The sequence below is a fragment of the Ranitomeya variabilis genome, chromosome 4 (assembly GCF_051348905.1).
Source record: "Ranitomeya variabilis isolate aRanVar5 chromosome 4, aRanVar5.hap1, whole genome shotgun sequence".
NCBI classification, from domain to species: domain Eukaryota; kingdom Metazoa; phylum Chordata; class Amphibia; order Anura; family Dendrobatidae; genus Ranitomeya; species Ranitomeya variabilis.
In genome coordinates, this window is record NC_135235.1 from 630,110,813 (window position 1) to 630,135,948 (window position 25,136).

At 43.9% G+C, this 25,136-nt stretch overlaps 1 protein-coding gene across 1 annotated transcript in view; it reads left to right on the top strand.

Moving 5' to 3' along the window:
* LOC143767284 (uncharacterized) overlaps positions 1-23,417 on the top strand; it is a 36,886-nt gene extending 13,469 nt beyond the window's left edge. Inside the window, exons 6-7 of the mRNA XM_077255501.1 lie at positions 16,707-16,797; positions 22,046-23,417. Coding sequence (XP_077111616.1) covers positions 16,707-16,797; positions 22,046-22,899 — 945 coding nt within the window. The 3' untranslated portion in view covers positions 22,900-23,417. The remainder of the gene's footprint in view (positions 1-16,706; positions 16,798-22,045) is intronic.
* Positions 23,418-25,136: the final 1,719 nt, after the last annotated feature.

The following is a 25,136-nucleotide window of genomic DNA, read 5'->3' on the forward strand; positions in this document are numbered from 1 at the left end:
ACTGGGACTAAAATTCAGCCCTGGCATTTGAAGTTACACAGGCCCACTTGTCACATGGTGACTGTATAATATCTTTGTACACTTGTAGGTTACAAGAAGTGAGGGGAGTGTAACACGACTATATAACATATAATCACAGCTGTATCCAGCATTACAGCTCAGTCCTATTTATTGCTTTTAGTTGCAGTACCCAGAAAAGCCACTACTTTACCTACATAACTGGATCTCGTAGATAATGAAGGGATGAAACAACCAAAGGCTATGAAACCTCAATCTGATGCTCCATATAGTTTGCCTACAGCCACTTTTGGTTCCGCTGCGCAGCACGAGACCCGGTGACTCTGAAGAGCGGTGACATCAGTAACGCCACCGCTCTTAAGATATTCTGGGTCTTGCGCTGAGCTCGGCGACTGTGAAGAGCGGTATTGTTACTACCGTCACCACTCTTCAGAGTCGCTGGGTCTCGCCAGGTCTGGTCTAGTAGTGGGGGTGTCTGATAGACATCTCTCCATTACTTACACCAGGGATTGATAGCAGCTGACATTACGCAGCTGACATCAACCCTAAAAATCATTACACATACCAGAATTAAATGCTCTGGCGGCTGGGAAAAGCAGTAGAGTTAGCGCTGTTCCCAGGAGCCGGGTGCTAACTACAACTGTCATCATCCTTGCCTGGTCTCCCTGCGAAGCATTTCTGCTGTATTAACATGCGCTGATCTCAGGCCACTAAACGAGTGTGATCGACAATAGTGAAGTCGTTCGCTTGTTTCCCGGCCTCTTTAACCCAACTGAGAAAGAATGAAGGGAACAGAACAATCACAATTAGATCAATCTGTCCCCATACAGTATCATGTTATCAGCAGCACAACTACAGTTTACACCAGCGATGTGCTGCTGAGAACAAGGATTTCTGTTCCCACATAAACAATCCAATCACTCGATGAATAGGCAGCATTTTGCTTGTTTAGTATAATACACCCCATAGTCCTCCATATATTATAATGTGCACCTCAGTCCTCCATATAGTATAATACACTCCTCAGTCCTCCATATAGTATAATACACTCCTCAGTCCTCCATATAGTTTAATACACTCCTCATAGTCCTCCATATATTAAAATACACTGCTCAGTCCTCCATATAGTATAATACACTCTTCAGTCCTCCATATAGTATAATGCACCGCCATTGTCATCCATGTAGTACAATTCACTTCCAATAGTATAATGCACCCCTGTTGTGAATTCTGCTCTTGGGCTCCCTCCGGTGGTTATAAGTGGTAGTGCTGCTGTCTCTGGATCGCAGCATTCATCAGGTGTGTCAAGTTTTTGCAATCCTGACTGGGCTATTTAGCCTTGCTTGACCCTTTAGTCAGTGCCAGTTGTCCATTGTTCCTGGAGGATTCACATCCCTGCCTGCTCTCTCCTGCTTTGCTGTTCATTTCAACAAAGATAAGTTCTGGCCTTGATTTTTGCTGTTCACATGCTGTGGCCTTATTGTTCAGTTCTTTTCTATGTTTTTGTCTTGTCCAGCTTGGTCTGTATAAGGATTTGTTTAGCCAAGCTGGTACCTCTGGAGATGCAGATATACCCTCCATATCTTTAGTTAGCTGTGGAGATTTTGTATTTTCTGTGGTGGATATTTTCTAGTGTTTTAATACTGACCGCATAGTACTCTGTCCTATCCTTTCTATTTAGCTAGAATTGGCCTCCTTTGCTAAATTCTGATTTCAGTCTGTGTATGTTTTTTCCCTCTCCTCTCACAGTCAATATTTGTGGGGGGCTGTCTATCCTTTGGGAATTTTCTCTGAGGCAAGATAGTTTTCCCTTTTCTATCTCTAGGGGTAATTAGTCCTCCGGCTGTGTCGAGATGTCTAGGGAGTGATAGGTACATTCCACGGCTACTTCTAGTTGCGGTGTTAAGTTCAGGGTCTGCGGTCAGTACAGGTGCCACCTTCTCCAGAGTACGTCTCATGCTGCTCTTAGGCCACCAGATCATAACAGTACAACTGGCCCACAATGAGTTAACCGCATCTCAGAAGAAGGGAAGGAAAGTGCTGAGCCATTTTTTTTTCTGTAGTCCGTTGTGTTTTTTTTTTTCCCCTCTTTACCTCTGGGTGGCTCAGGAGTTCGGCGCTGGTATGGATGTTCAGGGATTGACTTCTTGTGTGGATCAACTTGCTGCTAGAGTACAGGGTATTTCCGATTATATCGTTCAGACTCCGGTTTTAGAGCCAGAATTCCAACTCCTGATTTGTTTCTTGGGGACAGGTCCAAATTTTTGAGCTTTAAAAATTACTGTAAACTGTTTTTTGCTCTGAAACCCTGTTCCTCTGGTGATCCCATCCAGCAGGTTAAAATTGTTATATCTCTGCTGCGTGGTGACCCCCAGGATTGGGCATTTGCCCTGGAACCTGGGAATCCGGCGTTGCTTAATGTAGACACCTTTTTTCAGGCGCTTGGGTTATTGTATGATGAACCTAATTCAGTGGATCATGCTGAGAAGACCTTGTTGGCCCTGTGTCAGGGTCAAGAAGCGGCAGAATCATATTGCCAGAAATTTAGAAAATGGTCTGTACTGACTAAATGGAATGAGGATGCCTTGGCGGCAAGTTTCAGAAAGGGTCTTTCTGAATCCGTTAAAGATGTTATGGTGGGGTTCCCCACGCCTGCTGGTCTGAGTGATTCTATGTCTCTGGCCATTCAGATTGATCGGCGCTTGCGCGAGCGCAGAGTTGTGCACACTATGGCATTGTCTTCCGAGCGGAGTCCTGAGCCTATGCAGTGTGATAGGATTGTGTCTAGAGCTGAACGACAAGGATTCAGACGTCAGAATAGGTTGTGTTTTTACTGCGGCGATTCTGCTCATGTTATTTCTGATTGCCCTAAGCGTACCAAGAGAATCGCTAGTTCTGTTACCATCAGTACTGTACAACCTAAATTTCTGTTATCTGTGACCCTGATCTGCTCATTATCGTCATTTTCTGTCATGGCATTTGTGGATTCAGGCGCCGCTCTAAACTTAATGGACTTAGAATTTGCCAGACGTTGTGGTTTCCCCTTGCAGCCTTTGCAGAGTCCTATTCCTTTGAGGGGCATTGATGCTACACCGTTGGCTAAAAATAAACCTCAGTTTTGGACACAGCTGACCATGTGCATGGCGCCAGCCCATCAGGAAGATTGTCGTTTTCTGGTGTTGCATAATTTGCATGATGCTATTGTGCTGGGTTTCCCATGGTTACAGGTGCATAATCCGGTATTAGATTGGAAATCTATGTCTGTGACTAGTTGGGGTTGTCAGGGGGTTCATGGTGACGTTCCTTTGATGTCAATTGCCTCCTCCCCCTCTTCTGAAATTCCTGAGTTTTTGTCAGATTTCCAGGATGTATTCAATGAGCCCAAGTCCAGTTCCCTTCCACCGCATAGGGACTGTGATTGTGCTATTGACTTGATTCCAGGCTGTAAGTTCCCTAAGGGCCAACTTTTCAACCTGTCTGTGCCAGAACATACCGCCATGCGGAGCTATGTTAAGGAGTCCTTGGAGAAGGGGCATATTCGGCCATCTTCTTCACCATTGGGAGCAGGGTTTTTTTTTGTTGCCAAAAAAGATGGCTCCTTGAGACCCTGTATTGATTATCGCCTCTTGAATAAGATCACGGTCAAATTCCAATACCCTTTGCCTTTGCTTTCTGATCTGTTTGCTAGGATTAAGGGGGCTAGTTGGTTTACTAAGATTGACCTTCGAGGGGCATATAATCTTGTTCGTATTAAGCAGGGTGACGAATGGAAAACTGCGTTTAATACGCCCGAAGGCCATTTTGAATACCTTGTGATGCCATTCGGACTCTCTAATGCTCCATCTGTGTTTCAGTCCTTCATGCATGATATATTTCGGAATTATCTTGATAAATTCATGCTTGTATATTTGGATGATATTTTGATTTTTTCAGATGATTGGGAGTCTCATGTGAAACAAGTCAGGATGGTATTTCAGATCCTTCGTGATAATGCCTTGTTTGTGAAGGGGTCTAAGTGCCTCTTTGGAGTACAGAAGATTTCTTTTTTGGGCTTCATTTTTTCTCCCTCATCTATAGAAATGGATCCGGTTAAGGTTCAGGCCATTCATGATTGGATCCAGCCCACATCCGTGAAGAGCCTTCAGAAATTTTTGGGCTTTGCTAATTTTTATCGCCGTTTCATTGCCAACTTCTCTAGTGTGGTTAAACCCCTGACCGATTTGACAAAGAAAGGCGCTGATGTGACGAATTGGTCCTCTGCGGCTGTTTCTGCCTTTCAGGAGCTTAAACGCCGATTTACTTCTGCCCCTGTGTTGCGTCAGCCGGATATTTCTCTTCCTTTTCAGGTTGAGGTTGACGCTTCTGAGATTGGGGCAGGGGCCGTTTTGTCTCAGAGGAATTCTGATGGTTCGTTGATGAAACCGTGTGCCTTCTTTTCTCGAAAGTTTTCGCCTGCGGAACGCAATTATGATGTCGGCAATCGTGAGTTGTTGGCTATGATGTGGGCATTTGAGGAGTGGCAACATTGGCTTGAGGTGGCCAAGCACCGTATTGTGGTCTTGACCGATCATAAGAATCTGATTTACCTCGAGTCTGCCAAACGGCTGAATCCTAGACAGGCCCGATGGTCCCTGTTTTTCTCCCGTTTTGATTTTGTGGTCTCGTATCTTCCGGGTTCTAAGAATGTTAAGGCTGATGCCCTCTCTAGGAGCTTTTTGCCTGATTCTCCTGGGGTCCTTGAGCCGGTCGGCATTCTGAAGGAAGGGGTGATTCTTTCTGCCATCTCCCCTGATTTACGACGGGTTCTTCAGGAATTTCAGGCTGACAAACCTGACCGCTGTCCAGTGGGGAAACTGTTTGTTCCTGACAGATGGACTAGTAAAGTGATTTCGGAGGTTCATTTTTCTGTGTTGGCCGGTCATCCTGGGATTTTTGGTACCAGAGATTTGGTTGGTAGGTCCCTTTGGTGGCCTTCTTTGTCACGGGATGTGCGTTCTTTTGTGCAGTCCTGTGGGACTTGTGCGCGGGCCAAGCCTTGCTGTTCCCGCGCTAGTGGGTTGCTTTTGCCTTTGCCGGTCCCTGAGAGGCCTTGGACGCATATTTCTATGGATTTTATTTCGGATCTTCCGGTTTCCCAGAGGATGTCAGTTATCTGGGTGGTCTGTGACCGGTTTTCTAAGATGGTTCATTTGGTACCTTTGCCTAAGTTGCCTTCCTCTTCTGATTTGGTTCCGTTGTTTTTTCAGCATGTGGTTCGTTTGCATGGCATTCCGGAGAACATTGTGTCCGATAGAGGTTCCCAGTTTGTTTCTAGGTTTTGGCGGGCCTTTTGTGCTAGGCTGGGCATTGATTTGTCTTTTTCTTCCGCATTTCATCCTCAGACAAATGGCCAAACCGAGCAAACTAATCAGACTTTGGAAACTTATTTGAGATGCTTTGTGTCTGCTGATCAGGATGATTGGGTGGCTTTCTTGCCATTGGCCGAGTTTGCCCTTAATAATCGGGCTAGTTCTGCTACCTTGGTTTCACCCTTCTTTTGTAACTCTGGTTTTCATCCTCGTTTTTCTTCAGGGCAGGTTGAGCCTTCTGATTGTCCTGGGGTGGACTCTGTGGTTGACAGGTTGCAGCAAATTTGGGCTCATGTTGTTGACAATTTGGTGTTGTCTCAGGAAGGGGCTCAGCGTTTTGCTAACCGTCGTCGCTGTATTGGTTCCCGGCTTCGGGTTGGGGATTTGGTCTGGTTGTCTTCCCGTCATGTCTCTATGAAGGTTTCTTCCCCTAAGTTTAAGCCTCGGTTTATTGGCCCTTATAGGATTTCTGAGATTATCAATCCAGTGTCTTTTCGTTTGGCCCTTCCAGCCTCTTTTTCCATCCATAATGTTTTTCTTTGTTGCGGAAATATGTGGTGCCCGTTGTTCCCTCTGTTGATCCTCATGCCCCAGTGTTGATTGATGGGGAGTTGTTGTATGTGGTTGAGAAGATTTTGGATTCTCGTTTTTCGAGGAGGAAGCTTCAGTATCTTGTCAAGTGGAAGGGTTATGGCCAGGAGGATAATTCTTGGGTTGTTGCCTCCGATGTTCATGCTGAGGATTTGGTTCGTGCCTTTCATTTGGCTCGTCCGGATCGGCCTGGGGCTCTGGTGAGGGTTCGGTGACCCCTCCTCAAGGGGGGGGTACTGTTGTGAATTCTGCTCTTGGACTCCCTCCGGTGGTTATAAGTGGTAGTGCTGCTGTCTCTGGATCGCAGCATTCATCAGGTGTGTCAAGTTTTTGCAATCCTGACTGGGCTATTTAGCCTTGCTTGACCCTTTAGTCAGTGCCAGTTGTCCATTGTTCCTGGAGGATTCACATCCCTGCCTGCTCTCTCCTGCTTTGCTGTTCATTTCAACAAAGATAAGTTCTGGCCTTGATTTTTGCTGTTCACATGCTGTGGCCTTATTGTTCAGTTCTTTTCTATGTTTTTGTCTTGTCCAGCTTGGTCTGTATAAGGATTTGTTTAGCCAAGCTGGTACCTCTGGAGATGCAGATATACCCTCCATATCTTTAGTTAGCTGTGGAGATTTTGTATTTTCTGTGGTGGATATTTTCTAGTGTTTTAATACTGACCGCATAGTACTCTGTCCTATCCTTTCTATTTAGCTAGAATTGGCCTCCTTTGCTAAATTCTGATTTCAGTCTGTGTATGTTTTTTCCCTCTCCTCTCACAGTCAATATTTGTGGGGGGCTGTCTATCCTTTGGGAATTTTCTCTGAGGCAAGATAGTTTTCCCTTTTCTATCTCTAGGGGTAATTAGTCCTCCGGCTGTGTCGAGATGTCTAGGGAGTGATAGGTACATTCCACGGCTACTTCTAGTTGCGGTGTTAAGTTCAGGGTCTGCGGTCAGTACAGGTGCCACCTTCTCCAGAGTACGTCTCATGCTGCTCTTAGGCCACCAGATCATAACAGTACAACTGGCCCACAATGAGTTAACCGCATCTCAGAAGAAGGGAAGGAAAGTGCTGAGCCATTTTTTTTTCTGTAGTCCGTTGTGTTTTTTTTTTTCCCCTCTTTACCTCTGGGTGGCTCAGGAGTTCGGCGCTGGTATGGATGTTCAGGGATTGACTTCTTGTGTGGATCAACTTGCTGCTAGAGTACAGGGTATTTCCGATTATATCGTTCAGACTCCGGTTTTAGAGCCAGAATTCCAACTCCTGATTTGTTTCTTGGGGACAGGTCCAAATTTTTGAGCTTTAAAAATTACTGTAAACTGTTTTTTGCTCTGAAACCCTGTTCCTCTGGTGATCCCATCCAGCAGGTTAAAATTGTTATATCTCTGCTGCGTGGTGACCCCCAGGATTGGGCATTTGCCCTGGAACCTGGGAATCCGGCGTTGCTTAATGTAGACACCTTTTTTCAGGCGCTTGGGTTATTGTATGATGAACCTAATTCAGTGGATCATGCTGAGAAGACCTTGTTGGCCCTGTGTCAGGGTCAAGAAGCGGCAGAATCATATTGCCAGAAATTTAGAAAATGGTCTGTACTGACTAAATGGAATGAGGATGCCTTGGCGGCAAGTTTCAGAAAGGGTCTTTCTGAATCCGTTAAAGATGTTATGGTGGGGTTCCCCACGCCTGCTGGTCTGAGTGATTCTATGTCTCTGGCCATTCAGATTGATCGGCGCTTGCGCGAGCGCAGAGTTGTGCACACTATGGCATTGTCTTCCGAGCGGAGTCCTGAGCCTATGCAGTGTGATAGGATTGTGTCTAGAGCTGAACGACAAGGATTCAGACGTCAGAATAGGTTGTGTTTTTACTGCGGCGATTTTGCTCATGTTATTTCTGATTGCCCTAAGCGTACCAAGAGAATCGCTAGTTCTGTTACCATCAGTACTGTACAACCTAAATTTCTGTTATCTGTGACCCTGATCTGCTCATTATCGTCATTTTCTGTCATGGCATTTGTGGATTCAGGCGCCGCTCTAAACTTAATGGACTTAGAATTTGCCAGACGTTGTGGTTTCCCCTTGCAGCCTTTGCAGAGTCCTATTCCTTTGAGGGGCATTGATGCTACACCGTTGGCTAAAAATAAACCTCAGTTTTGGACACAGCTGACCATGTGCATGGCGCCAGCCCATCAGGAAGATTGTCGTTTTCTGGTGTTGCATAATTTGCATGATGCTATTGTGCTGGGTTTCCCATGGTTACAGGTGCATAATCCGGTATTAGATTGGAAATCTATGTCTGTGACTAGTTGGGGTTGTCAGGGGGTTCATGGTGACGTTCCTTTGATGTCAATTGCCTCCTCCCCCTCTTCTGAAATTCCTGAGTTTTTGTCAGATTTCCAGGATGTATTCAATGAGCCCAAGTCCAGTTCCCTTCCACCACATAGGGACTGTGATTGTGCTATTGACTTGATTCCAGGCTGTAAGTTCCCTAAGGGCCAACTTTTCAACCTGTCTGTGCCAGAACATACCGCCATGCGGAGCTATGTTAAGGAGTCCTTGGAGAAGGGGCATATTCGGCCATCTTCTTCACCATTGGGAGCAGGGTTTTTTTTTGTTGCCAAAAAAGATGGCTCCTTGAGACCCTGTATTGATTATCGCCTCTTGAATAAGATCACGGTCAAATTCCAATACCCTTTGCCTTTGCTTTCTGATCTGTTTGCTAGGATTAAGGGGGCTAGTTTGTTTACTAAGATTGACCTTCGAGGGGCATATAATCTTGTTCGTATTAAGCAGGGTGACGAATGGAAAACTGCGTTTAATACGCCCGAAGGCCATTTTGAATACCTTGTGATGCCATTCGGACTCTCTAATGCTCCATCTGTGTTTCAGTCCTTCATGCATGATATATTTCGGAATTATCTTGATAAATTCATGCTTGTATATTTGGATGATATTTTGATTTTTTCAGATGATTGGGAGTCTCATGTGAAACAAGTCAGGATGGTATTTCAGATCCTTCGTGATAATGCCTTGTTTGTGAAGGGGTCTAAGTGCCTCTTTGGAGTACAGAAGATTTCTTTTTTGGGCTTCATTTTTTCTCCCTCATCTATAGAAATGGATCCGGTTAAGGTTCAGGCCATTCATGATTGGATCCAGCCCACATCCGTGAAGAGCCTTCAGAAATTTTTGGGCTTTGCTAATTTTTATCGCCGTTTCATTGCCAACTTCTCTAGTGTGGTTAAACCCCTGACCGATTTGACAAAGAAAGGCGCTGATGTGACGAATTGGTCCTCTGCGGCTGTTTCTGCCTTTCAGGAGCTTAAACGCCGATTTACTTCTGCCCCTGTGTTGCGTCAGCCGGATATTTCTCTTCCTTTTCAGGTTGAGGTTGACGCTTCTGAGATTGGGGCAGGGGCCGTTTTGTCTCAGAGGAATTCTGATGGTTCGTTGATGAAACCGTGTGCCTTCTTTTCTCGAAAGTTTTCGCCTGCGGAACGCAATTATGATGTCGGCAATCGTGAGTTGTTGGCTATGATGTGGGCATTTGAGGAGTGGCAACATTGGCTTGAGGTGGCCAAGCACCGTATTGTGGTCTTGACCGATCATAAGAATCTGATTTACCTCGAGTCTGCCAAACGGCTGAATCCTAGACAGGCCCGATGGTCCCTGTTTTTCTCCCGTTTTGATTTTGTGGTCTCGTATCTTCCGGGTTCTAAGAATGTTAAGGCTGATGCCCTCTCTAGGAGCTTTTTGCCTGATTCTCCTGGGGTCCTTGAGCCGGTCGGCATTCTGAAGGAAGGGGTGATTCTTTCTGCCATCTCCCCTGATTTACGACGGGTTCTTCAGGAATTTCAGGCTGACAAACCTGACCGCTGTCCAGTGGGGAAACTGTTTGTTCCTGACAGATGGACTAGTAAAGTGATTTTGGAGGTTCATTGTTCTGTGTTGGCCGGTCATCCTGGGATTTTTGGTACCAGAGATTTGGTTGGTAGGTCCCTTTGGTGGCCTTCTTTGTCACGGGATGTGCGTTCTTTTGTGCAGTCCTGTGGGACTTGTGCGCGGGCCAAGCCTTGCTGTTCCCGCGCTAGTGGGTTGCTTTTGCCTTTGCCGGTCCCTGAGAGGCCTTGGACGCATATTTCTATGGATTTTATTTCGGATCTTCCGGTTTCCCAGAGGATGTCAGTTATCTGGGTGGTCTGTGACCGGTTTTCTAAGATGGTTCATTTGGTACCTTTGCCTAAGTTGCCTTCCTCTTCTGATTTGGTTCCGTTGTTTTTTCAGCATGTGGTTCGTTTGCATGGCATTCCGGAGAACATTGTGTCCGATAGAGGTTCCCAGTTTGTTTCTAGGTTTTGGCGGGCCTTTTGTGCTAGGCTGGGCATTGATTTGTCTTTTTCTTCCGCATTTCATCCTCAGACAAATGGCCAAACCGAGCAAACTAATCAGACTTTGGAAACTTATTTGAGATGCTTTGTGTCTGCTGATCAGGATGACTGGGTGGCTTTCTTGCCATTGGCCGAGTTTGCCCTTAATAATCGGGCTAGTTCTGCTACCTTGGTTTCACCCTTCTTTTGTAACTCTGGTTTTCATCCTCGTTTTTCTTCAGGGCAGGTTGAGCCTTCTGATTGTCCTGGGGTGGACTCTGTGGTTGACAGGTTGCAGCAAATTTGGGCTCATGTTGTTGACAATTTGGTGTTGTCTCAGGAAGGGGCTCAGCGTTTTGCTAACCGTCGTCGCTGTATTGGTTCCCGGCTTCGGGTTGGGGATTTGGTCTGGTTGTCTTCCCGTCATGTCTCTATGAAGGTTTCTTCCCCTAAGTTTAAGCCTCGGTTTATTGGCCCTTATAGGATTTCTGAGATTATCAATCCAGTGTCTTTTCGTTTGGCCCTTCCAGCCTCTTTTTCCATCCATAATGTTTTTCTTTGTTGCGGAAATATGTGGTGCCCGTTGTTCCCTCTGTTGATCCTCATGCCCCAGTGTTGATTGATGGGGAGTTGTTGTATGTGGTTGAGAAGATTTTGGATTCTCGTTTTTCGAGGAGGAAGCTTCAGTATCTTGTCAAGTGGAAGGGTTATGGCCAGGAGGATAATTCTTGGGTTGTTGCCTCCGATGTTCATGCTGAGGATTTGGTTCGTGCCTTTCATTTGGCTCGTCCGGATCGGCCTGGGGCTCTGGTGAGGGTTCGGTGACCCCTCCTCAAGGGGGGGGTACTGTTGTGAATTCTGCTCTTGGGCTCCCTCCGGTGGTTATAAGTGGTAGTGCTGCTGTCTCTGGATCGCAGCATTCATCAGGTGTGTCAAGTTTTTGCAATCCTGACTGGGCTATTTAGCCTTGCTTGACCCTTTAGTCAGTGCCAGTTGTCCATTATTCCTGGAGGATTCACATCCCTGCCTGCTCTCTCCTGCTTTGCTGTTCATTTCAACAAAGATAAGTTCTGGCCTTGATTTTTGCTGTTCACATGCTGTGGCCTTATTGTTCAGTTCTTTTCTATGTTTTTGTCTTGTCCAGCTTGGTCTGTATAAGGATTTGTTTAGCCAAGCTGGTACCTCTGGAGATGCAGATATACCCTCCATATCTTTAGTTAGCTGTGGAGATTTTGTATTTTCTGTGGTGGATATTTTCTAGTGTTTTAATACTGACCGCATAGTACTCTGTCCTATCCTTTCTATTTAGCTAGAATTGGCCTCCTTTGCTAAATTCTGATTTCAGTCTGTGTATGTTTTTTCCCTCTCCTCTCACAGTCAATATTTGTGGGGGGCTGTCTATCCTTTGGGAATTTTCTCTGAGGCAAGATAGTTTTCCCTTTTCTATCTCTAGGGGTAATTAGTCCTCCGGCTGTGTCGAGATGTCTAGGGAGTGATAGGTACATTCCACGGCTACTTCTAGTTGCGGTGTTAAGTTCAGGGTCTGCGGTCAGTACAGGTGCCACCTTCTCCAGAGTACGTCTCATGCTGCTCTTAGGCCACCAGATCATAACACACCCCATAGTTCTTCATATAGTATAATGTATTCCCCATAGTCCTCGATACAGTATAATGCAGCCCACATATAGTATAATGATGCCACTCCAGGGTATAATGCAGCCACCCCACAGAATATATTGTAGCCCCCTGAGTATATTGTAACCCCCCTCAGAGAATATAATGCAGCCCCCTAATATAGTATAATGCAGCCCCTGCATATACACTCACCGGCCACTTTATTAGGTACACCATGCTAGTAACGGGTTGGACCCCCTTTTGCCTTCAGAACTGCCTCAATTCTTCATGGCATAGATTCAACAAGGTGCTGGAAGCATTCCTCAGAGATTTTGGTCCATATTGACATGATGGCATCACACAGTTGCCGCAGATTTGTCGGCTGCACATCCCAAAGATGCTCCATACAAGGCAGGATGGATCCATGCTTTCATGTTGTTTACGCCAAATTCTGACCCTACCATCCGAATGTCGCAGCAGAAATCGAGACTCATCAGACCAAGCAACGTTTTTCCAATCTTCTACTGTCCAATTTCGATGAGCTTGTACAAATTGTAGCCTCAGTTTCCTGTTCTTAGCTGAAAGGAGTGGTACCCGGTGTGGTCTTCTGCTGCTGTAGCCCATCTGCCTCAAAGTTCGACGCACTGTGCGTTCAGAGATGCTCTTAGGCCTACCTTGGTTGTAACGGGTGGCGATTTGAGTCACTGTTGCCTTTCTATCAGCTCGAACCAGTCTGCCCATTCTCCTCTGACCTCTGGCATCAACAAGGCATTTCCGCCCACAGAACTGCCGCTCACTGGATTTTTTTTCTTTTTCGGACCATTCTCTGTAAACCCTAGAGATGGTTGTGCGTGAAAATCCCAGTAGATCAGCAGTTTCTGAAATACTCAGACCAGCCCTTCTGGCACCAACAACCATGCCACGTTCAAAGGCACTCAAATCACCTTTCTTCCCCATACTGATGCTCGGTTTGAACTGCAGGAGATTGTCTTGACCATGTCTACATGCCTAAATGCACTGAGTTGCCGCCATGTGATTGGCTGATTAGAAATTAAGTGTTAACAAGAAGTTGGACAGGTGTACCTAATAAAGTGGCCGGTGAGTGTATATGGTAGCCCCCTCATAGAGCATAATGCAGCCCCCCATAGAATATAATGTAGCACCTCCATAGAATACAATGTAGCACTCCTCATATAGTATAATGCAGCTCCATGTAGAATATAATGTAGCCCCCTCATAGAGTATGATGCAATCACCCCTCATAGAATATAATACAGCCCCCCATAGAATATAATGTAGCCCCCAGAGAATGTAATACAGCCCCCCATAAAATGTAATACAGCCCCCTCATAGAATATAATACAGCCCCCCATAGAATATAATACAGCACCCCATAGAATGTAATACAGCCCACCTCCCCACAGAATATAATACAACCCCCCATGGAATATAATGTAGCCCCCATAGAATGTAATACAGCCCCCCATAGAATGTAATACAGTCCAGCTCCCATTAAATATAATACAGCACAGCCCCCATAGAATATAATATAGCACAGCCCCATAGAATGTAATACAGCACAGCCCCCATTTAATGTAATAAAGACCCCCATAGAATGTAATACAGCACAGCCCCCATAGAATGTAATACAGCCCCCCATAGAATGTAATACAGCCAGCCCCCATAGAATGTAATGCAGCCAGCCCCCATAGAATGTAATACAGCAATGTAATGCAGCCAGCCCCATAGAATGTAATGCAGCCAGCCCCATAGAATGTAATGCAGCCAGCCCCCATAGAATGTAATGCAGCCAGCCCCCATAGAATGTAATGCAGCCAGCCCCCATAGAATGTAATGCAGCCAGCCCCAATAGAATGTAATAAAGCCCCCCCCATAGAATGTAATACAGCACAGCCCCCATAGAATGTAATACAGCCCCGCCAATTGCCCCACACACTGATATATTTAAAAAAAACACTCTCCTCACCTCTCCTTGTGCCCCGCTCTGCTCCCGGCTGCAGTCTCAGCAGCTGCAGTCTGCCCGGCCACACAGCAGGTGCACGATGATACGACGTCAGCGCGCACCCGCAGTGTCAGCGCGAGGCAGAGCGGGGAATGATGGCAGAGGGAGCGACGCTCTCTCCTCCATCATTGCATTCAACTGTACCGGCTGGAGGAGTCGGCCCTGGTATTGCTGATGGCGGCAGCGGCCCACTCCTGACACCGGCCCTTCTGGCATTTGCCAGAAGTGCCCTATGGCCAGACCGGCCCTGAATGTGATATTCTATATGCTCATGTTACTGATCTCCTACTGATTTTGCACCAAACTGGTTAGCTGAGAACCAGCTGGAGGGTGTATACTGCAGAGGAGGAGCTAACTTTCTTTGTATCACTTAGTGTCAGCCTCCTAGTGGCAGCAGCATACACCCACGGTCTGTGTCCCCTAATGATTGGCTCGGAGAAAAGGATTTTACGGTGAGTACACGAAAATCCCTATGTTGCGCCTTTTTTGCCCAACATGTTTTTTGCGACCCTGTTGGCTATTTGCCATGAAATGCTTGATTCTTCGGTGATCAAGCTTCAAAAGTTTGGGAATTTCAAGACTACTGCATCCCTCTGCAAGACATCTCACAATTTTGGATTTTTCAGAGCCTGTCAAATCTCCATTTTGCCAAAGGAAAGGAAGTTGCCTAATAATTAAGCACACCTTATAAAGGGTGTTGATGTCATTAGACAACACCCCTCCTCATTACAGAGATGTACATCACGTGATGTACTTACTTGGTAGTTGGCTCTGAAGCCTGAATAGCTTGGAGTAGGACAACATGTATAAAAAAAGTATCATGTGATCAAAATACAACTTGCCGAATAATTCTGCACACAGTGTAATCACTTTTATAAATTTTGCGCCATACCTGTATTGTCTCCCAGAGGTATGTCTTCTTCCCTGGTGTCATTCGCCTCCGAGACGTCAATCACATCCCCCTGTGTCCTACGGGCGCTGTCTCCTCTCTTTGTCGTGACGTCACCGGTGCCTGTGTGTAGTGGAGGCCACAGATCCCGCCCTGCAGGGTGTTATGATGTATTCACACTGCGGGGCTGGGAATCTGGCGCCTGCGCCTGTGCAGTGGAGCGGGTTACCGTGACTGTGCTCCATTGAAGATAGTGCCAGATTCCCGGCCCCGCAGTGTGAATACATCATAACACCCTGCAGGGCGGGATCAGTGGCCTCCACTACACGCAGGCACGGGGGGATAAGACATACCTCCGGGACACAATAGATGTATGGCGCAAAATTTATAAAAGTGATTATTTCAGCATTCCTAGGGATACTAAACATAAGAGCCACCTTCACAGAATGCAGCCTTAGTGCTGCTGAAAGTGGCTCTTTTACTTAAAAATGCCCTGGGTGGGGAGGTGACAGGTTCCCTTTAATAACGTATGTCCCAAAATGCAACACATAGGATGCTAGACACTTCCAATGAAGTATAAACACACACCGTCCCTGACAGCTGTGAATAATGCCGCAGGACACAAAGTTAAATTTTAGTTAAAAAAAAAAATGGTATTTTTATTGATACAAAAAACATAAAATATGGATAAAACAGGGTGGGAAAAGAACTCCAATGGGGGGAGGTGCAAAGAGTAACTCTCGATTACCTCAAGGTGCCGCTATACATGTGAACTAATTGCAGAAAAAAGAGAGCAATATTTAGTAGTAGACATAAACAATATCTAGGACAGAGAAAAACTGATATTGCAGAAAATAAAGAGCATAGTGCCTAAATTATAAAACAGTCTCTGCCAATATTATTGCGCATATTAGAATATAATGAATGCTCATAGCACAGGATGAAACATATAGTCACTGTAATTGGACATAGGGGAAATGCTACTCCTAGTACAATGAACAATATCTCAAAATCCCAGGTATAAATACAGTATCCACCTAAGTGGTATAACACTCAACATGAAGAGATATATGGTATCAAGATATATAGTGAGTAAATCACCTAAAGCAGTCACTGTGGCCAGGGCCTTGCAGCAAACATATGGACAGCCGAACCTTCTTATCCCCTACTCCGTTTCACTTACACTTCTTCTGGGGGTGAGCAGTACAAAACATTGGTCAGAAGAATTTTTTTGCACCATGGTATCAGCATGATCCATGTTCCCTTTTTGATGTCACTTATCAACATTTCAGGCTGGTTGAGGAGGAGACATGGTCCAGGGAATGTTTTCTTGGTACATCCTGGGTCCCCTGATATCTGTAGATGGATATTTGATACTAAAGTTAACTTACACATTGTGAACTACCAAGTTTATCACTTGATGTCAGCGGTTTACCCTATGGTAGGAGGACAGTGCACCTTGTCACTAGGGTCATATCTTCATGGATTGCTTCCAGGTACCTGTCTGAGAACATGTCAGTACCTCCATCTAATATGCAGCAACTGCAAAAAAAGCTATCCTGTCAGCATAGGCCAATACTTATGCAACACCAAGTGGAATCTGGCATGATGAATTGCTAAAGTTCTGAAGGCAAAATGATATCCAACACACTAATACATGGATGTATTTAATAAGGTGGCCATTCAGTGTATGTTCGCTACTTGGTGGAGATGACAGAATTAATGCTGAATGGTTGGATTCCTACAGGAAACCTGCAGATATTTGATTACTACCGCTGTCTTCTTTGCTTGTAATATTAATTGATCTTTTATGTCTTTTCAAACACTTTCTAACAACTTCTCCATTTTTTTGTGACTTCTTCAACATTTATTTCAGGGTAAAGATCTGCCCCATATTAATACTACAGAGACATATGTGAGGGGTGATGAGCGGTGTAAAGAGGAGATTCCTACAGATAACCGCACAGGTGAGTAGTGACCACTAAATGCTGAGAAGTAGAGTGGTGCTTGAAACTTTGTGAACCCTTCAGAATTTTCCATATTTCAGCATACATTTGACCTAAAATGACATCAGATTTTTATAGATCTAGAATCAAATAAAACAAATGACTTTTTCATTTTTATATGAGGAAAATAATCAATATGACAGTGGCAAAAGTATATAAACCTTTTGAGCTAGCAGATAATTTTGTGAAATTTGTCATTCTGTGTACTGAACACACCTGACTATCAGGAGCGGGTGCATTGTTTTTACTCTAAGGACGGGGATCAATCAAAGACAGACCTTCACAACATGTTTATGGAAGTGTGTCATGGCGCAACATAGGAGATTTCTGAGGACCTCAGAAGAAGAGTTGTTGATGGTTGTGAGGCAGGAAAAGTTATAAAATTATCTCTAAAGAGTTTGGACAGATTGTTTACACGTAGAAGAAATTCAAAGCCATTATTACCCTTGAGAGGTTGACCAACAAAGATCATTCCAAGAGAAATGTACAGTATGTAGTAATCCACAAGGTCACAAAGAAACCCAAGGGGTAATGTCCCACAATAGCGTACTAATATACCTTATCCTGGTATATGTCCCCATCATGGTGTATATGATCCCCATCCTGGTATATATGGCCCCCAATTCAGTTATACATTGCCCCCATCTCCATCCTGGTATACATAGTCCCCTTCTCCCCATCCAGATATACAATGCCAGCATCCCCATCCTGGTATACATGTTCCTCTCATCCCCATCCTGGTGTGCATGGTCCTCTCATCCCCATCCTGGTGTGCATGGTCCTCTCATCCCCATCCTGGTGTGCATGGTCCTCTCATCCCCATCCTGTTGTACATGATCCCCCCCATCCTGGTATACATGCCCCCCTCCCCATTCCTATTCTGGTATACATGGTCTCCCTATCCTAGTATTAATGATCTCCCCCATTCCCATCTTGGTATACATGGACCCTTCATCCTCATCCTGGTATACATGGCCCCCATCATGGTGCACACATAAAGAAAAAATTCTACTCACCTTTCTTGCTCTCCTTTGCAACGCTGTGTCATGTTCTCATGCCAGCACATGATTTCAGCATGTAAGCAGCATATGACATCACTGCCATGCCCCCTCACACGCCAAAATCAGTTGCCAGTATATTCACTGCTTCCCACGCCCGGCACTATGTGAGTGGGGAGCAGTGAATATTATTATTTTTTTTTTTTTAATTCGTTTATTAATTGCAAGATAAATCATACACACATTTGCTTGTATTCATTACTATCCATTAGTTACATAAAATTACCATACATAGCCATATCAAAAGTATTGCAAAGGTAAGAAACAGTGCATGTTGATCATTTATGTCTTAGTTTGAACCTTAACTACTTTAACTTCTAATAAAACCTCTAAAACTAACATAATACCGCCTGGAGGATATTTCTAAATAGATTCTGCCCTGTGAGTAAATAATGTCCACATAATCGTACACCCATTTCTTATGCATATACTGAGTTATTTTAACCTAAACAGTATGGCAGGAGGAGTTCCATCTTCCCCATATCTTCTCAAATTTGGCTGGACAACCTCTATTTTGATATAATGTCCGTTCATACGGAATAATTGAGTTCACCAATTCAACCCATGCTCTAAGAGTTGGACAAGAACCACCCATCCACCGCAGTGCCAACACCTTTCGTGCCATAAACAGAGTCTCCCTCAGAAAAATTCCCGTATGATGATCCCAGGTCTCTGCCTCCCACACTCCGAATAAACATACCAGGGGTTCAAGTGGGACAGGGATCGACACCAAGGATGTCAATAATATCGTCACCTCACTCCAGTATTGAAAGACAACAGGACATTTCCATATCATATGGATAAAATCTGCATCACTAGAATGACACCTCAAGCAGTCTGATGAGTGGAGACGTCCCATTTTAAAAAGACGGGTCGGGGTCAAATAGGATTGATATATGATGTACAGCTGGGTCATCCTATTATTGATTGATGGGGAGACCTTAAGGTACCTTCACACGAAACGACGCTGCAACGATAGCGACAACGATGCCGATCGCTGCAGCGTCACTGTTTGATCGCTGGAGAGCTGTCACACAGACCGCTCTCCAGCGACCAACGATGCCGAGGTCCCCGGGTAACCAGGGTAAACATCGGGTTGCTAAGCGCAGGGCCGCGCTTAGTAACCCGATGTTTACCCTGGTTACCAGCGTAAAATGTAAAAAAAACAAACAGTACATACTTACATTCGCGTCCCCCGGCGTCCGCTTCCTGCACTGACTGACTGACTGAGCGCCGGTAGTAGCAGGGCACAGCGGTGACGTCACCGCTGTGCTGTGCTTTCACTTTGCGGCGCTCAGTCAGTGTGGGAAGCAGACGGCGGGGGATGCGAATGTAAGTATGTACTGTTTGGTTTTTTTACATTTTACACTGGTAACCAGGGTAAACATCGGGTTACTAAGCGCGGCCCTGCGCTTAGTAACCCGATGTTTACCCTGGTTACCAGTGTAAAATATCGCTGGTATCGTTGCTTTTGCTGTCAAACACAACGATACACGGCGATCGGACGACCAAATAAAGTTCTGAACTTTATTCAGCGACCAGCGACATCACAGCAGGATCCTGATCGCTGCTGCGTGTCAAACTAAACGATATCGCTAGCCAGGACGCTGCAACGTCACGGATCGTTGTAACGAGAACGACAAAGTCGTTTTGTGTGATGGTACCTTTAGTTGGAGATTCCAAGATTTCATCCCATTCTTCTCCCAGTGTATCTGGAAGAAGCCTCCCCCATTTCCCCTTAATTGAATCTATGGTAGATCCTTCGCCTATGGATAACAGATAGGTATATAAAGAGGAAATAAGTCCCTGGGGACCCTGCGAATTAAGGATACCTATTAACGGTAAATCTGAAATAAGTCGACCTGTACCCACATTCCGTACATGTGATTGGAAGGCTGATCTTAATTGTAAGTAACGGAAAAATTGAGACTTCGGTATGTTATAAGTATTTTGTAATTGTTCAAAGGAAACAAAGATCCCCTGGTTATGTATATTACTCACTGTGAGGACACCAAAGGTAGCAAACGAGGAACAGCAATTCTCTCCATCTCCAAAAACCCCAGTGGACAATCAATTTTAGCTGAATGCAGAATATGGCTTTCAGAGTTAGGAAGGGATTTCCCGGGCATCCACTTATTCATCATTTTAGCCTGACCAGCAAGGTAATATACTGTAAATAGAAGTCCGGTAAGGCCGCCCAACCCCCTTGTTTGGGTCTCTGCAAGGTGGATAATTTAAGTTTAGGCCTAGCCTTCCCCCATATGAAAGATGTAGTAAGGGAGTTTAGGGTTGCAAAGAAAGATTTAGGTATTAAAACGGCACTGTATTGAAAACAGTAGCTCAATTTTGGGAGCAATATCATTTTGATCAGGTTGATACGACCAGCCACAGACAGCGGGAGCTTGTCCCAGGTAGCAAATTTGGATTTAACCACGTCCAGTAGTGGATATATATTGAGATGCAAATCTAGGTGGCTGCGCTGGGACATATGTATTCCCAGATATGTAAAATTGGAGACAATGGGCAGCAGCGAAAGGGTTTCAAGGCATGACATTGGGGTATGGGAGAGAGGCATCAGAGCAGACTTCTCCCAATTTATATAGAGACCAGAAAATTTACTACATTTATCGATCATAGTTATTACTTTTGGTAATGTATCTTCCGTTTGGTCCATAAACACCACCATATCATCAGCATAGAGACCAATGACGTCCACTCGATCAGCAATATGTATCCCATTAATGTCTACAGAGGACCTCATCCGTATTGCCAAGGCCTCTATTGCCAAGGCGAATAAAGCTGGAGAGAGAGGGCACCCTTGACGAGTTCCCCTGTGCAAAGAAAATGGTGCAGACATAGAGCCATTCACCACCATACGTGCCCTAGGTTTCGCATATAATGTACTGTACCTATCCCTCTCAGAAATTTATTTCCAAACCCATATTTCCGCAGACATGCAATTAAAAAGGACCACTCAAGGGAGTCAAAAGCCTTGGCTGCGTCCAGCAAAGCCAATGCCCACCTGTTATCCGGCTCCAGAGAACTATATTGAATGACCGGCTGCTGCAATAGTGTGCCCGCTATTATGCTGAATCAATATTCACTGCTCCCTTCTAGTGATGAGTGAGTATACTCATTACTCTGGTTTCCCTGAGCATGCTCGGGTGGTCTCCGAGTATTTTGTAGTGCTTGGAGATTTAGTTTTCATGGCCACAGCTGCATAATATGTGGCTGCTAGACAGGCTGAATACATGAGGGGATTCCCTAACAAACAGGCAATTGTATTCAGCCTGGCTAGCAGCTGTAAATCATGCAGCTGAGGCAGGGAAAACTAAATGTCCGAGCACTAACAAATACTTGGAGACCACCCGAGCGTGCTCTGGGAAACCCAAGCAACGAGTATACTCGCTCATCACTACTCCCTACGCCTAAAGTACCTCCCACCTCTCGGCGCTGGCTTCAGTGCATAGAGGTGGGAGGGAGTATGGGCGTGGGGAGCTGTGAATATTCATTCTCTTTAACAACGGGCACACGCGTTAGCTTCAGCAGCCGACTCCCACCTCCTGTGACCCTCTGCTCCGACGCTGCTGCACCCCTCCCCCCAATCCAAAGCCACACTATAAGGTACATCCGGACTATAAGATGTACCTCCCACTTTCCTCCAAAATTTTGGAGAAAAAAAAAAGTGATCTTACAGTCCGAAAAATACAGATTGGGCACAGATTTTCAGTGAGATTTATGTCTGGCCCATAGATCTTAACAACTAATTAGCATATTAAGAAAAACATGGATTTCTGTGGAATAAGTCATCAGATCACAGATATCAAGGTATCACTTTATTCAGCTTTCCATGACTTGGATGCCCATATTGACAGCTTAGGAGGGTTAACCCCACTTACAGATACCCTTGAAGCATGAAACTATGGGGAAGACTGCTTCAACAGAGAAATAAACAATTGATAGAGCATAACCTGGTGGCCTAATATTATAATCTATCAGTTCATGCTTTGCGGTGTACTGTTGTAGTCAGTCGATAATTGAATTGCATTACAGTTTTGTTTGAAAATCTTAAAAAATAAGAATATGGATATCAATAAAATTTAAATGCAGTGTTATTGAAAAATTATAACATTTGTTTTTTTTCTTGGCAGATGAATGTGAAGAACATGCCATTGTTCTAGACGTACCTCCTGCCCTTCACAGAAAAAATCTATCATCTAATCTTTTACAAGAGGTCCTTTCTTCTACTTCATCAAAGACCAATACAAAAAACAAAAGTCACAGAAGAGGTGTTGAATATCAAATAGCTCACACAGAGGAGAAACAGTTTTCTTGTTCAGAATGTGAGAAAAGTTACAGTTGTAAATCAAGACTTGTTATACATCAGAGAAGTCACACAGGAGAGAAGCCTTTTTCATGTTCAGAATGTGGGAAATGTTTTAATGTGAAAGAAAATCTTGTTACACATCAGAGAAGCCACACAGGAGAGAAGCCATATTCATGTTCAGAATGTGGGAAATGTTTTGTAGTGAGATCACATCTTACTTCACATCAGAGAATTCACACAGGAGAGAGGCCATTTTCATGTTCAGAATGTGGGAAATGTTTTAGATGGGAAACAAATCTTGTTGCACACAAGAGAATTCACACAGGAGAGAAGCCATTTTCATGTTCAGAATGTGGGAAATGTTTTGTAGTGAGTTCACATCTTATTTCACATCAGAGAATTCACACAGGAGAGAAGTCATTTTCATGTTCAGAATGTGGAAAATGTTTTAAATGGGAATCAAATCTTGTTATACACAAGAGAACTCACACAGGAGAGAAGCCATTTTCATGTTTAGAATGTGGGAAATGTTTTGCACAGAAATCAAAACTAGTTTTACACCAGAGAATTCACACAGGTGAGAAACCATTCACATGTTTAGAATGTGGAAAATGTTTTAGAGATAAATCAAATCTTGTAAAACATTTGAGAATTCACAAAGGGACGAAGCCATTTTAATCTTTCACATATGAGAAATTTTTAGCACTAAATTAAGTTTATTACCCAGCAGAATGCACTCTATGAGAAACCATTTTCATGTTCTGAATGTGGGAAATGTTTTACAGAGAAACACAGGGCAGTAGGTATTTTTTTATTTTATGTCATTGATAATATGTTCAAGAATGTTCAAGAAAAAACACAAGTTTTAGTCAAATATATTCATACATCTAGAAGAAAAAGAGAAAGCAATTTAGAGCAGTAAATGATTATTAAAAAAATTATATAAATACTAATAGCAATTTGCTACTAAAAAGCAATTGGTATCTAAATAATATAAATGCAAAAAAGGAAATCACACGCTCACCTATGTTTCCAAGTTTAGATTTTGGAGAGCCTAGAGCAAAAACCATTGCAAGGCATTGATCAATTATAAAAAGGAAGTGGGTTTGTCCAGTTCGATCCAAGTAGGTTAAAATTAGCACTTTATTTCAATATTTAGAATTGAGAGTCCTCAGTGGTTGATACCTTTTAATGGCTAACTGAAAAGATGGTAACAAATTGAGACTACTCAGGTCTCTTCATCAGGCATAGACTAAAAGAAATTCTGAAGAATCACACATTTATGCACAACACATCACAGAAAAACACCATAGATAAGACTGCTTCATGTCACCTGTCTTATCTATGGCGTTTTTCTGTGCTGTGTTGTGCACAAATATGTGATTCTTCAGAATTTCTTTTAGTCTATGCCTGATGAAGAGACCTGAGTAGTCTCGAAAGCTTGCAATTTGTTACCATCTTCTCAGTTAGCCATTAAAAGGTATCAACCACTGAGGACTCTCAATTATAAGTATTTTTCTATCCACTGGCTAACACGGTACCAAGATATATACACTTTATTTCATTAATTTAAAATCTATAGAAGAGTGATGACTGGATACCGACCATCAACGCGTTTCAAACACTATATGTATTCTTACTCATGATGAAGAATATTAACCTATTTGGTTGGAGCTGGACAAACTCACCTCCTATCTAAATAATACAGCGATATATGAATCTTATACAGTGGTGCTTGAAATTTTTTCAACCCTTCAGAATTTTTCATATTTCTGTGTAATTTTAACTAAAAACTACATTTTATTTTCACACAAGTCCTAAAAGTGAATGAAACCACATCAAACAAATGATAAATATTAGACTTTGTCATTTTGTTTTATTAAGGAAAATTATCCCACATCACTTACCGGTGAGTGGCAAAAGTTTGTGAACCTTTGCATGCAACTTCTAGTGTGATTCCCCCCCACACCTTCTTGTGTAGCAATAACTGCATCTAAACATTTCCAAAAAATGTTAATTAGTCCTGCACATTTACCTGGAAACATTTTTAGACCATTCGTCCATACAAAAAAAGCATCAATTCTGTTATCTTGGTGAGTTTTCTTCAATTAACTGCTTGCCTTGGGTTTTTCCACAAAAAATCTGTATAATTAATGTCTGAACAATGCCTTGGCCATTCTAAAACATTTTAACTCTTTTCTTCTTTAGTCATTCTTTGATGAACGACTTATGTGCCTTGGGTTATTGTCTTACTGCAAGACCCACCTTCTCTTGAGATTCATCTCCAAGACAGAAGTTCTGACATTTTCCTGTAAAATGTATAATTCCTTGTTCCATCAATGATGACAATGTCACTATTCCATCCATCCCTTAGTATGCCTGGGATGCAGTTATTGATGGCCCAGCCATCCCATCTGCTACAGTGGCGTGCTGAAGCTGTCAGTGTTTTGATTGACAGCTCAATTGTCCAATCTGAGACTGGGGGGTGCTGGATGTCTCCATTTGTTCATTGTCCCAGGTTATCTCCCAGCTACTTAACTGGGCTGATAGTCCCAGACCACTGCCAGACATACATTCAGCTTTTGTGTGGTTTGTCTCTCTGTGCCTTGTGTTTTGTGAATTAATTGTTGCTTGACTTTGGAGCTCGTTCTGACCATCAGTCTGTTTAACCCCCTTTGTTCTGATGCTGTATCTTCCTGCTATTTGACCTTGGACAATTACCTGACTAAACCTTTGTCTCTTTCTACTATTTATGACGTACCCTCCTGGCTTTTGACCTCAGACTCCTTGACTTTCCTGACTCAAAGCTTGTCCGTGAGAAGTGACTCAGCATCACATTACGTATGGCCTATACATTTTTCTTTTTTGCCAGTATGGATTGTGTTCACACACTTAGTGACAAGGTGGCAAATTTG